Source organism: Diplotaxodon limnothrissa, linkage group LG23 (genome assembly GCF_057381915.1).
Source record: "Diplotaxodon limnothrissa isolate DT_005_m linkage group LG23, D_limnothrissa_male_GT1.1, whole genome shotgun sequence".
Lineage (NCBI taxonomy): Eukaryota > Metazoa > Chordata > Actinopteri > Cichliformes > Cichlidae > Diplotaxodon > Diplotaxodon limnothrissa.
The window spans coordinates 6,086,511-6,101,096 of record NC_140617.1 but is presented as its reverse complement, the minus strand read 5'-3'; the positions used below and the strand labels follow the sequence as shown (position 1 = coordinate 6,101,096).

The window sequence follows — 14,586 nt, the reverse complement described above, 5'->3', positions numbered from 1 at the left end:
TTATAATATCTGCCTGGTTCTTTCATAATTTTGAAACTTCGTCATAGTGCTTTTGGGTTCTCTTTATATGTGTAAAACTAATAGCTGTTGTCTAACAGGATATGTCAGATAAACAGTTTACAGGGGTAATCTTAGGCCAGGCTGCCCATTAGACTTAACAGATTAATGGAAATCCTGTTGATTTATGGCTAAACCTATACTCAGATCAACAATCTCATAATTCAATTCAATTCAGTTTTATTTATACAATGCCAAAACACAACAACAGTTGCCTCAAGGTGCTTTAGATTGTAAGGTAGACCCTACAATAAATACAGAGAAAAACCCAACAATCATATGAACCCCTATGAACAAGCACTTTGGCGACAGTGGGAAGGAAAAACTCCCCTTTAACAGGAAGAAACCTCCGGCAGAACAAAAAAACAAAACAAAATAAAGGCTTCTTCTTTTGTCTGCTCTGTTATTGGAAAGGGGTCACCACAGTCAATGAATTTGAGTATTTGACGCTCGCTTAAAATATAAATATGAAAAACAGAAAGTGTAAACTCTATAGAAAATTAGCATTAGGGCTGTTCGATATAACGATATATATCGGATGACGATATAAAAACGTCTATCGTTTCATTTTACGCTATCCTTTGTTTCGTGGTGTCGCAAAATAAACTGTTTACGGCAATATTTTTTCATCGTTTTGATGGTCACTGTAGTGGCTATATTAATTTCTTAAAGTTCTCTCTTTCTCTTATATTTTATATAACCACACTACGGACGGACAAGCGCCTGTTTTTATTAGCAACAACCACTGTAACAGCATCGCGTGTCCGTTTGTTTATGTTCCACATAAACCTTTCACAATAAAGTTCAAGATCCTGTTGAGACTTTTCAAAATAAACTGAATCACGTGAAAGAGCAGATTATTTACGGATGAGAATTTAAAAAGAGCCGCCAGGTGCTAAAAAATAAACCTTAGACTCAAACGTTAGAACAGGCTTTTCCCCGCAGCACGCCGTGTAATAAATACTCACAAAGAAAACGGCGGCCTTTACAACTTATGTCTAAAAATGTATAGTTTCATGCATCGGTTAAAACACTCGACTCCAGCAACATGACGCGCAGCTGGAAACACTTCCCGCAAGACGAGCTGCCCGAGATTCACAGAATTTACAGAAAATGTTACATTTTTGTGATTTATATCGTTATCGGACGATAGAATTCTTATATCGGGATATGAGATTTTGGTCATATCGCACAGCCCTAATTAGCAAAACAAAATTAAATTAAATATTCCAAAGTTAAAGCAATACTATGGACAATAGGGATGTTCCAAGTAATTTCACACAGATTGTTACACCAGACCAAACCACCCAAGGATTTGTGTCTCCTCAGAATCTTAAACCAGGCATCTTTTACATGTTAACCACTAAACAATGGAGCCTCTATAAACATGAAATCTACTGAAGCCTGGAAATACTGGCCGTCGTCCCGAGAGGTCAAGTCAATATACAACCTGTTGTGTTCCTACATTGTTCCACCACAAACTCGCTTCACCTTTTTCAACATAGCAGAACAAATCTAAACAAAACTTTCTGAGAGAGAACAGTTTCTGCACAAGATGTGTTGCAAAATCCCAGCTAATCAAACAATCCCATTTTCTCTTATTTACTTGCACAATGCTCCTTAAATGAACTAGGAAAAGTTAAGTGACAGTGACCATATGCTGACAAGTGAGCTGTTTCCACATCAGTATCTTCCTAATAAATATGTACATGATTAAAATAGGTAAAGAAGTCATCAGAAACCAGGATAGAAAAGCATAGCAAGTCTTTTGCCCAGAGAGACTAATCTGACCAATCGGAGAAGTAACTCAAGAGTGCTAAGAAACGATCTGTGCTGTGGCTGATAGAGACTGGAAAAAGCAGCCTTGGTTATTTTATCTCTTCTCTTGGGGCCCAAAGCAAATTCACCATCACACGAGCTGGGAGTAATGCTTATACCAGGGTCAGACTGAACTTGCCAACTAGGCCCACACTGTTTAATGAATGAATATATTTTCTCATGGCTCAGGCCCTATTAAACTTGAATAAACCCTGCAGCATCTTGGTCTTCCACTTTGTCAGGCTCAGGCACTTTCAGCAGACTCAGATAGCGAATAACTTAAAGATTTAGCAGAATTTTTAAAATTCAGAATAGAATATTTCTTCCACTTTGTGTGGTGTATGTATTTTCTTCAATTTTTATATTCCTGTCCTGTCTTCTCTGCTGCTGTTCGCAATGTGGATTTCCCCACTGAGACTAATGCTATCATGGTGCAGGCTTTTCACCCAGCGTTTTGGGTTTTGTTATGGATTTATGATTGTTTCCTTTGCTGTAAGAGATGATTTGAATTTTAGGTTTGTACAGTACAATCCTGAGTTTAGTTCTTTTTTGTGTCTCTGAGTTTCTTTATTTCTGGTTCATGGATTCTTGTTTGTTGTTGTAAGGTTCCTTTTGTGTCTTTGCCTCATTCCTGTGTCTCCTGTGAGAGTCATTCTTGTCCTCTGTATTGTGTTTATTTATCTTGTTTCCCCAGTCTCTGTTTATCCCTCCTCTGTCTTTGTCTCTCCTTCTTCCTGAGCTCTGTCTTGTCTACTCCCATCTCAGTGTGTTTTCTGTTTTATTTTGATAGTCCCTGTCTCATGTACTTTGCATCAGTTTTGCTTCCCCTGTCTTGTCAGTTAGAGCAGCGGTCCCCAATCCCCGGGCCTCGGACCGGTACCGGTCCGTGAGTCGTTTGGCACCGGGCTGCAAGAGTTGAGGCTCAGGTGTGAAATGTATGGTTTTCAGGGTTTTTATCGGTTTTCAGCGTTATTTTGTTATCGTTTTTATCGTTAACTCGGTTTTCCTGGGTCTTTTCACGTGTGTTATGAATAAATGTTCTTTTTTTTCGGTACCGGTACTAGTTTTATTTTGTTGTATTTATCCGCGACACCTTAAAGGCCGGTCCGTGAAAATATTGTCGGGCATAAACCAGTCCGTGGCGCCAAAAAGGTTGGGTTAGAGCTGAGTTAGAGCATGCCCAGGAGTGTTTCCCAGGTGTGCCCTCTCATTATCCTCACCCCTCTTCTTCGTGCTCCATGTATTGCTCTCTACTACCAGGTTCAAGCTCTAACAGGCCGAGAGTTTAGTGTTTTGTATTTTAGTTTGTAGTTCTCAGCAATAAAGCTGCTCAAGTTTTGTCTCCTGCACTTGGGTCCTCATCCTGCCTGCCACACAGCCAGACCTTGACCAATGAAGGCTATCTTATCTTATAAGAAGTTACAACTGTTAACATTTGCATTTGCTTTAATTATACAGATGGAAGTGGCTTCTGGCTTAACAAGTCAACATTGCTATATTCCCCTTTCTTTCTTTTCATCAATTGCTAAAAGAAGATCCAATTGCAGAAAAATATGCCCTAAAAATAAATTATATTTAGATTTATTAAAATGATTGCAGACAAATTCTATTTTTTGACAAACTGGTTAATAAACTGGTCAGTTCGTACTACTCTCAGACAGGTTTACTCTGATATTTAAGAGTTTTTGGTGAAAAAAAGGAAATTGAATGCTTAAATGGATATAGATTAAATTCAATTCAACTTTATTTATATAGTGCCAAATCACAACAACAGTTACCTCAAGGTGCTGTACACTGTAGGGTAAAGACCCTACAATAAAGCAGATGAATAACAGCCTCAAAGAAATCAAATAGTACTGATTAATAATCCTAATCACTTCTTCAAAACGCTTATCAGGGACTTAGGTAGACATTTACTGGGTGAGCTGTAGTACAAACTGTACAGGTCATGCTGCCAATCTGGAGGAATATAACCCTGAGAAGACACCATCCAATGCTGTTTGGTTTTTTTGGCTGAAAATAAATGCTACTAATTCTATGTGGGTGGTTTGCATTAGTTTGACAGTGTTCCTGTCTCACTGCATTCATGCTCCAGGTGCTGCTTATGAAATAATAATAGCCTGCATTATGGGCTCAGTAACTCGCTTAATTGAAAACAGTAGGTCTTCGCCTTATTTCCCCACTGAGTGAAGCCACTGCGTCATCATCTGCGTAAAATAATGACATCAAAAAACCTGGCAGAGGGTCAAAAACCCTACACAGGCTCCTCGAATGAGCTACAGGGATACAAACTGATCCTTTCCTGCATAGCTTCAGAAGGATAAAGAAGAAGGGGGAAAGAGAGAGACCTTGCCATAGGAATAAGAGGGGAAGCAGATGGATGGTAAATTCCACAGGAGGTAACCCACCCTTTGTGCTACCGTCAGCAGTTCTGACAGGCCGTGCCTGAAGCGAACAGAGAAAAACAGACAAGGGCGAGGACTGATGGATAGTGGCAAATGAGTGGCTGAGCTGAGGTGAGGGAATCACAGAGGAGGTAGATGAGCTGTGGCTCACTCTGGAGAAGCGAGGAAGGAGAGGAGACTGTCTCTGAGGATGAAGCCGAGTGCGAGGAGAAGATAAGTGAGACGAATGCTGCCATTGTGCTGAAAGTAGACTACGGGGACAAATTACAACGGCCAGAAGACGTGATGCTTTAAATGGGAATAAATGCTCAGACAGCTATTTAACAGCCAGCTGTGACTCCCACACAACGCTGTATTCACACATTGCAGAGCAACCCGCAATTACGCATTTGCAGGATCTGACGTAAACCGAGAGAGCTCACGTTGATCAGCATCCAACACCATAAAGAGCCAATCAGAATCAAGCTGAACCTTTACAGCTGACATTTCAATTAATCATTATTTATGCGAACTGAATCGTTTCTGCTGTGAATATCCACTAAAAAAACCTAACACCCTGCTGTGAGGGTCATATGAAATTGTTATTGCACATGACTCGTCTTTAATGGACTTTTGCTTTTAGACCCACTCACTTGTCAGATGTTGCAAGGAAGTCAAAGTACGATCAGCACCTACCCTTCCCTGTTGCGGGGCTTTGGCCAGCGACGCTTTGTATCAGTGCACACATTAAATCTTAGGTTGCAAGACAGCAAGAAATGGATTAACATTATACACGATGCTATAAAAACAAGAGAACTGAGGGGGAAATAATCGCATTTTTACACGCGAGGCTCCTCGACTCTGAGGGATGACCAATAACACTGAGTGAGCGTGCAGTAGTGGTCTATTTGTTTGCTTTGCTGCTGCACTTAATAATTTTAGAACCATTTATCAAATGACAGATTAGGTGTGCTTACTGAACCACTGCACAGAATTTAGGTGTTCTGGGAAATGTGGGATTTCCTTTTATTTAATTCATGCTCAAAGCAGAAAAATCACTTTTCCTGTGTTTCTGTCCTACCTTTCTCCAGCATCCTTCTCTTTTACACCATCCCTTTGCATGTCCTTCTTCACCATGGCCAAGCTCGAGCTGCCTCTCTGACATACTCATTTCTAATCCTGTCCATTCTGGTCTTCATCTCTGCCACTTCTAGCTCGGCCTCCTGTCTTTTTCTCAGCGCCACCGTCTCCAAACCATACATCACAACAGATCTCGCTACCATCTTGTAAACCTTCCCTTTCACTCTTGCTGTTTTTCTGTCAGAAATCATCCGTGACACTCGTCTCCATCCACTCCACCCCGCCTGCGCTCTCTTACTCACGGATGGTGATATTCCTATGCAAGCAAACAAAAGCAGCAACACGGGGAACGAAAAGGAGTGAGATCAAGTCTATATGCCCTACAGTATGTCAGCAATAATATCGTTTTCCTGGTTATTTAAAGGTCAAGAAGTTCCTCGCAAGAAAGCATAGACAGGTGAATGCCAAATTGTCAACTATGAAATATTCAGCAGGGCAGAGCTCTGTTAAATATCTCCTAAACACTATTAATGCACACAAGGCCTTTGTAAACCTTATGCTTTCCAATGCATGCGAGTAGCCAGTAACTGAGCAGAACAGAGTAAATGAAACACACACCATCTGCAGTCGGGGGCACCTGGATTCCATTTTCCTCCTCTGATAAATTTAAGCTCGACTACTAACCCTCAGCAGACAGTCTCTTTGATTCACAAGCCTATTCTCTGTGGAGGTGCTGAACTCTTGTCAAAGTCAGAACCAAAGAAAACCCCCCCAGAACTGTGATGTACAGTGTGCAAGACCAGTGAATGCAACATGACTGGTGGCTGTTAGACACAAGGGCTGAACACACAGCTAAAAGCAGCTTCACATGGTCGCAAAGAAGATTTTATAATGGAAATGATGAATCCTGAACATGCAGAGAAAACATCAGCTTGAATGAACACTATTAAAAAGGACGAACTATGTTGTGTGGTCCCTTTATTATTCACTTTTGCGAGTTTGTTAACTCTGTTTAGCTCTCCCCACTGTCTGCCACTTCCTTCACTGCAAACTAGTTAATATTTGTTCACTTTACCCTCATTTATATAATAAGTGGCACCATTATGACTCATAAAGGTGTGACTCTAGGATGTCAATATGTTGGACACATATTGGACAAAACAGAGATCTAAGAACGCCTGCTTTTCACTTATACGTGTGTAACAAATCCCCTAAAAGTCAACCACAAATGGTGTAAAGAAAGTAGCAACTGCTCTAATACACCCGTTCTGAAAAGGGTCCTTACACCACCAAACCTTTTCGCACAGCTGTGGGGGTATTGTAGTGATCAACTGTAGGGGGGCTGTTGGTGTGATTTTCACTGCAGCTAGAGTGCACACAGGAAAATTCCACCATGACACCACTACGGCACAAGTGTGCAACAGTAAAGCTGGGGCTGAGAAACCTGGCTGTAGTGAGGTGACTCTGGAAATTGTTCTTTACGTCACAAAGATAATATATTTCTTTCTGAATATAATACTGTGCTATATAAGGCAGGGCGCTGACATTTTAGCATAGACAAGGTTGTTGATAAGAGCATATATAACTGGATATTGTATTTGCAGAATGCAACATTTTGCAAATTTCTGGATGGTTTGAAGGTCACGTGTCTTTAGATTTCTATGCTCAAATGTCTGACCCCAGAAAAGTGTTATTATTGATACACATAGGCTTAAATTCTATCAGCTGATATGTACATAGTTCCCTGGACATTTTAAATCTAATAATAATTAAATATTAATTATATCTATAAACTTACTACCAATGGGCCTTTTTTTGAGGTGTCATTGCAGGACCACCACGGGTGTAAACGGCCAAATCAGTGGTGGTCTGATTGCATTTAGTTGCTTCATACTATTCATGCATTATCGGGACTTCCTCAGACACTGGTGCACTATTGCAAGGCTTTTACACCCTTTAACTGGTGTCTAGCCTGTTAGTCAACTGTAGTGGCTCCAGTTTGCTCAACCTTCCTTCTCCTTAATAAATTACTGGTTCCAGTAAGTGCCAAGATGGTGACAAATAAGCAAATTAATGTTTAGGTGCTCAAAGCTGGCCATGTGAAGTAATGAGAAACCTTGACTTCACACCTGTCTGCTTTTATGAACCAAAAATATTAACAACTTTATCATCAGCCATGCAACACTTGTATTTGTCCGTGTGCTGGCTGCTCATAGTTGCACTTGTATAAATGTACCCTACACAGTTTGCAGTAACGCATGCAGTATGTACAGCACTTAACTTCACCTGAGCCCCATCCATTCAGCTTAGTTAGCCACTAGCCTAGCTTATTAATTCCTTGCTAGCAGAGATGAGTCGGGACTTTCTGGTTACGGTAGCAGCAGTAAAGCCGCGAGGGAAAATGGATGGAGGGACGATGAGAATGGCTTATGAGATATGTGGAAAAATACCCATGTCTGCGGCGTCCATCCCGTAGCTAACTCCCACAACCGTGTCCCCATCATCGGATGCTGCGGCCCCGGACAGCGGGCTCCCTTCCCTGGCCTCCGACAGCCCGACCGCTCCCTCGGCTGCTGCTTCCATTCAGCCTCCCGGAGGAAAAAACAGGCAAGCCCCTCCGAATGAAAGACCCACAGCGACGGCGCGATCCCGGTGGAGGGAAAGAGGATCGGGTCGTTTGATGTGTAACAGTAGTCAAACGGAGGAATATGCGACAGCTATCCGCGACGGTCCCTTCATCTGTGCAGTGTTTCCTCACGACAGCAGCCCACAGTCTGCTTCTTCCAGCTCCTCTGCACTGCACTTGCTGCTGCTGCTGAGCCGCTGCCGCCTGGTTTTGTACTGATGGGCCCTGTGACTCCCTCTGCAGGACTCTGAGTGAACTGCAAGAAGGAGATTTGACTGAGCAGTTGCATAACATTTCAGGGCTCTTGTTTTTTTTTTTTTTTTTTTGATGGGGCTCAGTATGTTTCTGTTATACGTTTAACTTATTTAATTTACTTATCCAGATGACATACTTTGTGGACGTATGGAAACATCCAGGAGTTTTAAATCTTAGAGAGTCAGATAATGCCTGAGAAATGGAGAACAAATGTACTGGTGCAGATTTTCAAGAACAGGGTTGATTTGTACAGTTTTAGTAATTACACAGGGATAAAGATAATGAGCCATACCATGAAGATTTGTGAAAGCAATACAGATGTGAGATTTGCTTTGAGAGTGTTGATGGAGAGAAGGTCACAAGGTAATGTGTCTTTGTGGATCTAGGAGTGGTAGGAGTGACAAATGGGTACCTTTGCAAGGAGTAGAAGTAATAAATTTATAATGTATGAATTTATAAGATTAATAATGAACACATCAGAAGGATATATCAGGTTGAGCTGTAAGAGACAAAGTTGTAGAGGAAAGGCTGAGATGGTTTGGGCATGTGCAAAAGACGGATAATGGATATGTTGGATGAAGCATGTTTAATATGAAGCTGCTATGAAAGAGGAAAAGAGGAAGACCACAGAAAAAAATCATTGGATGAAGTGAAGGAGGAAGGTGCTAGGAATAGGGTGAGAAGCAGATTATCTGCTGCAGTGAGTAGAAGACGATACTTAATAATAAAGAGTCTCAGAGAAGCTTAGAAATAAATAAGTTAACAGTCTTTTAAATATAATCTGGGTGACATTTTTTAGGTTTTTGCAAGGATGAACTTACTGTGTCAAGATGTAAGATTTTCACTTATTATTACACAGAATTAGATCACAATGATATTATCAGGTTATATAGAAATAATTTTTAAAAATATCAGAAAAACACAGAGAAAGAAAAATAGTAATGATATTTTTTGTGTGATGTAATAATGTTCCTGTTTCCCCTGCTCCCCTACAAATAGCGCCAACATCGATATAAGGAATTAATGATCCAGGCTACTTCCAAGATTCAATTTTTTCCGAGTTCTTTATTTGTTCTATATGTCATCATTGTTATTTTTAGGACAGCCTATAGGGTAAACTGCTCTGTCCACACTTTCTGAACAATACTGTGTTGAACAATTTCAAGCTCTAGTGCTCACTTCTTAAAGACTTTCTGACTCAGAAATGAATACATTTTCAGCTGAAATCCTTTTTAATTGCTCCTGTTACACAAAAGAAAAGATCCTTGTGCACATGAATGATCAAGATGTATCTGTTCCTCAGTACCAACACCTCAAAACCCCATAAAAACCCCAACACTTTTGTTTTAATCACAGACAATAAAAGTTACACACAAAAATATAACAGGAACAAATCTTAGTATATTTTATGATGAAAACAATACCCAACATTAAGGTGCTGAATGATGCTCTATTAATGGGTTCCCCGTCGTTCTCTCCATAGAACTCTATGAATATAAGCTCGGTCGCCTTCCCAGCAGGTTTGCACGCCATTTACATCAGGTCTGCCCTGCCTGCGATGCAGGTTGATGAACAGACCGTCACTGGTCTGGGATGGACTGAAACTATATCCACCGGTGCTTGGAGAGGCAGAGAAATGTGAGAAAAAAAGACTACTGGAAACACAAAATCAAGTGGATGTAAGTAAGCACGGTTTCAGGCATCTCTTAGAGGTTTAAAGGTATTTGGGAAGATCCTTTTCCACCACCTGGAAGGAAAGCGAGAGTTGCATGGACTTCAGTTGCATGTCTATACACAGGGGTGATAAAGTTACACGTACTACAAACATCTCTTGTTGTTACTGAAAGCACAGCAGAGCTCATCACGGGGTGAGCAGTAATCACACAGACACATGAGCAATGAACATCTGACAGAATAACCAAAGATTTTGTACGTACACTTGGATCATCCAAGGGTCCATATCTCTTCACCACCTGACCCTCTCTATTGATCAAAAACTAAACACAAAAGAAAATAAATGAATAATTATAACACATTTTTTTTGCATATAAAAGCTTGTTCCATTAATTGTTCCATACTCTCTAAAATTATCCTTTATACTTTATACTGTTTTTCAAATATTCAGTATTTTATATTTTATAATATTTTAGCCCTGTTGACATAAAAATGTTTTAAAAATAAACCGTAATAAAACGTACCTTAGTGAAATTCCACTTGATGCTACTGCAGAAATAAACATTAAAATGTGTTAGAAAACCACTAATCACTCTCATTCAGTCAGCATTGGAATAAAAAATGCTGTTAATCAATAACTACCGGTAATTTAAATGATATGACTGATTATTGTTCAAATTCAGTTGTACACATTTTAAACAGATGACTGTACGCATTATGTCTGATCCAAACAAGCTTTTAAGATACTTTTTGAGCATATAACTGTGACCCAGATTCATTCATTCACAACTTACTTTCCAAACAAGCCCTTCCCGTTAGGCTGCTCCTTCAGCCACTTCCACAGAGGATGAGCGTTTTGCCCATTCACCTCGATCTTGCTGAACATATCAAACCGAGCCTGGAACGTGTCTGCAAACTGCCTGATTTGAGTTTCATTGCCCGGCTCCTAAAAGTAAATAGTATTAAAAGTATTAAAGTCTCTAACTGCTCTCAGTGGCCTGCATATGACAAATTATATATAATGGCAACAAAATAGTCAACTTAAAACAGCAGCTTCTTGAATTTGACATAATCTTAAAACGTGGCCTAGTTTCTTTCAAAAACAAGCCATCTTTCGGACTAGTAGTGAGAAAAATGCCAAATTATCCATTGTGGTGTTTATGCAACTACAATTTATGCACATGATTACACACTTAATGAAATTATGAATGTTTTAGATATTAAAAAAACATTTCAGGAGATCTTATGCAAAAATTATAAAGGTTTCACACTGGCTAAAATTTCACTTATACAGTTTTTTTCTGTAAAACATTTAAAAAGTTATTGTCTATCTGTTAACAATACAACAAGACTTTCCACCATTTGTTTTTAGACCTGAAGTAACCTCTTGGGTGAGAGGTGAAACGTCTTTACAGATCTCCAGTTATCCATGACCTGGATAACTGATAACTTACACAAACAAATCTCATTAAATGTTGCAATAAAAAAAACAACTAATGTTTTACATACCTGGTTCCCAAACTGGTTGGAAGGGAAGGCAAGGATGCTTAAACCTCTCTCAGCGTACTTGGCGTGCAACTGAGTAAACTGAGAGTAGTTTACTGGGGTTTTACCTCATTTAGAGGCTACGTTGGTGATGATGACAACATTCCCCCTGAATACACACACACACACACGTGCACACACATTTGTTTAGTGATAAGAGGTTTATAATTGTAATAGGAGGTTTTAACAAAATGACAGAGAAATTTACCTGTATTTTTCAAGGGAAACCACGTTGCCATCAATATCCGTTGCTGAAAAGTTATAAATGGATGTTGCCCTCTGCCATTCCTCTAATGGGGTAGACTGGGGAAAAAAACAATAAGTAGTTAGAACACCGTGTTATTTCCAAAACTCCACAGCCTATCAGATGTGAAGAATTAATTTTAAAAAGAAAATGTAATGAAAATAAACATAAATCTAAGGAGAGCAAAAGCAAAGGTTAGCCCTCAAACGCAAAAGTAATGTTTCAGTCCTAATCCCGTTGTTTCTTACCATAGCTGACAGCAGGACAGAGAGGAGGACTGTGCACCCTATCAGGCGCATGGCTGCCCTACTTAGCTCCTCGGTCTCTAAAAGTATCACCGCTGAACTTCTGTCTTTGTAAAGCAAAACCAGGTGATCATTAACTAAACTGATAGGCTGTGATTGTCCAGTACCTCCCTCTGTGCTGCTGATTCAGTAAAGCCTGATCACAAAAGCATGTGTGCTGCAGTCCACAGTTCACAACTTAGTCCATGTAGAGCAAAGAGCAACGGTCAGAAGAAAAACCAAAGCTCATTATGCATTGTGTTTAGTATCCGAGTGAAAAACTGGTGATTTGCAGCAGATATAAACTTCTACATTACCCTAAAAAGGCTGGATTTCTCTCTTTCTATTGTAGTGAGAAAAAACACTTTTTAAAATTTTGAATTCACATCAATCAGCTTTAAGATTATTACATTTTTTCACATTTTGAATGGAAGATGTGAAGACGAATCAGAGCCAGCTGCTTCAATCACTGCTGCTTTTTATCTCAGTATGCAAAGAGTACCAAAAATATACATTTTACAACAAAAAAAATAACAGTAACAGTGATTATCCCGATTGAATAACAGTTGCTGAGTTTTGCCTGTTTACGTGTGTAGCACAGGTTGCTTTGAGTCACTGTTACACAATCTCTTTATATTCTAGTGTGAAATTAGAAACCAAGTTTTATGGAGAATTATTTTGTGCATCAATAATCTCTCAATATTTTTTTAATATAATTGCCAGTGCTGTTAATCCAAAGCAATTAAAGAACTAATGTGTCTATTTTGAAATAAAAGGGTTGAAAACAGTTATCTTGCCTGTTTTGTAAGGGTCCAATGGTCCATGAGCCATTACAAAACGGCTACGCGAGCTAAGCATAGAAACCTTTGACAAAAACATTCAAAAGAAATGAGTTTGGCAAAAAAACTTCTTTTCTTTGTTCTGATATTTTCACATTTGCATTAGGCTTAGACAAGATTATGGTTTAAATGCACCCATTCAACAATGCTAACTATGTCATTACATGAGAGCCTGCTTTTTCCCACCACAAAGTTTATAAGCAAACTTGAAACTTTATGCTGGGAAAAAAACATTCTACCAAATAATCATAATCTCAGACAACAAGAGCAGAATTGTTACAAAACTGGTGATTATGTTTTGAGAGCTGGAGTGGAAGAGCTAAGCAGAACATTGCGCCACAAAATAAGAGATGAGGCAACATTTTGCTGTGATTTTCAGTAGTAAATATTATTTTGTCCAGGCAAGTGTGCAGGAAATTCAGATCTTGATCAAATTTAAACTACAGTGTTTCATTTAAGAAATAGTGTGTAGTCATAAAGTTTTAGTTTTGTCAGTTTGGACTGATGAGGCTTGGGTGCATATTTCTTTATTACAACTCAGGAGGTCTGCATGACCTCAGTAAACAAGTTTCATTAAGTGTTGAGCCTTGAATTGTAATTCCTCTTTTAGCTTTTCTAAATGTTGCCCTGATAAAGAGTAAAACACCAAAACTCTTGAAAACTAAATTGAAAGTAGCAAATCCAATGTGGAAGCTAACTCATAATTACACTGAAAATAATAGCAGTCAAATAAAATGTAATAATAATAATAAAAAGAAAATGAACTCTGTTCTTTCTCCACTTTTTCTCCACCACTAATATAAACTGATGCTGAAAGCAAACTTTTATTCTTTAATCATAAAACATCAGCTACAATAAAAAACATGGCCGGGTGTTGTGTCGATACAGAAGTGCCTCTCTGTCTGTCCTGATGATAAGCCTATCAGCTGACACCAGCAGCCAGAGTGGGAGCACAAACATCCGGTGTCAAAAACAGCACTTATAATGTATTTTTTTTTCCACCCTCTAAATTCAGTGGAAAGGTATGTCTTTAACTGTGCGGGAAAAAGCAGAGGGAGGGAAGGATTTGCGAACTTTGTGGGCGTCCGTCCGTGTCACGTGTGTTAATCAAAGCCCACCACAAACACGCAGAGCATCTTGGGTAACAGCCATCGTTGTTTACGTGAAAAATGGATTAACGATATTATTACAGCAGTAAAAAAAAAAAAAAAAGCGTGTTACATGAAATTGTGTTACACACAGTGGAAATCACAGACGTCACTCAAAAGCATGCAGATTAAATGGTTGAGGTTTACGTTACCGTTGTGGTTAATACAAAGTACAACACCGTCGCCAGTAGTGCCACAGAGCTCGCTACAGCCCCAGTTGCTAAAATAACATAAAATGGCCTCATTTTGTTTTAAAAAGAGGACAAATTTACCACCGTGAACCTCAGCTGCAGACTCCGCCCTGCGGCGTGTTGTGAAACAGCGGAGGGCGGTGGCCTCAGAGACCAGAGGAGGGAGAAGGGACACTACTTTTATTATTATTATTATTATTATTATTATTATTATTATTATTATTATTATTATTATTAACTGAGGAGGTTGTTTCTGTTTTTCATCAAAAGTCCGTGTGTTCCGTTATCGTCTATTATCAAAGGCTTCAAGTTCAAAAAGTATAAATCCCTTTTCTATGTGAAAGACCTTCCTTTCGGCAAACTGTGGGAGAAGAGTTATGTGTAAAAGTTTTGTAACAAAAAACAAACAAACAAAAAACAAACAAACCCCAAAACAAACAA

General features: G+C 39.3%; 2 protein-coding genes across 3 annotated transcripts in view; both read right to left on the bottom strand.

Annotated features, from left to right (window-relative positions):
- The window catches only part of pip5k1ca (phosphatidylinositol-4-phosphate 5-kinase, type I, gamma a), a 48,381-nt gene extending 40,444 nt beyond the window's left edge, over nt 1–7,937 (bottom strand). Inside the window, exon 1 of the mRNA XM_085347853.1 lies at nt 7,790–7,937. Coding sequence (XP_085203979.1) covers nt 7,790–7,922 — 133 coding nt within the window. The 5' untranslated portion in view covers nt 7,923–7,937. The remainder of the gene's footprint in view (nt 1–7,789) is intronic.
- Nucleotides 7,938–9,251: 1,314 nt separating this feature from the next.
- Nucleotides 9,252–14,251, bottom strand: gpx4a (glutathione peroxidase 4a). 2 transcript variants are annotated; one of them, XM_085348965.1, is made up of 7 exons: nt 14,107–14,251; nt 11,648–11,742; nt 11,404–11,548; nt 10,689–10,840; nt 10,419–10,443; nt 10,158–10,217; nt 9,252–9,967 (listed from the first exon to the last, which is right to left on the bottom strand). In XM_085348965.1, the coding sequence occupies exons 1-7, from the start codon at nt 14,197–14,199 to the stop codon at nt 9,935–9,937; spliced, it is 603 nt and encodes a 200-aa protein (XP_085205091.1). In that variant the 5' UTR covers nt 14,200–14,251; the 3' UTR covers nt 9,252–9,934. The 2 variants fall into 2 exon arrangements, with proteins under 2 accessions (XP_085205091.1, XP_085205092.1); XM_085348966.1 differs by lacking the exon at nt 14,107–14,251 and adding an exon at nt 11,932–12,036.
- Nucleotides 14,252–14,586: the final 335 nt, after the last annotated feature.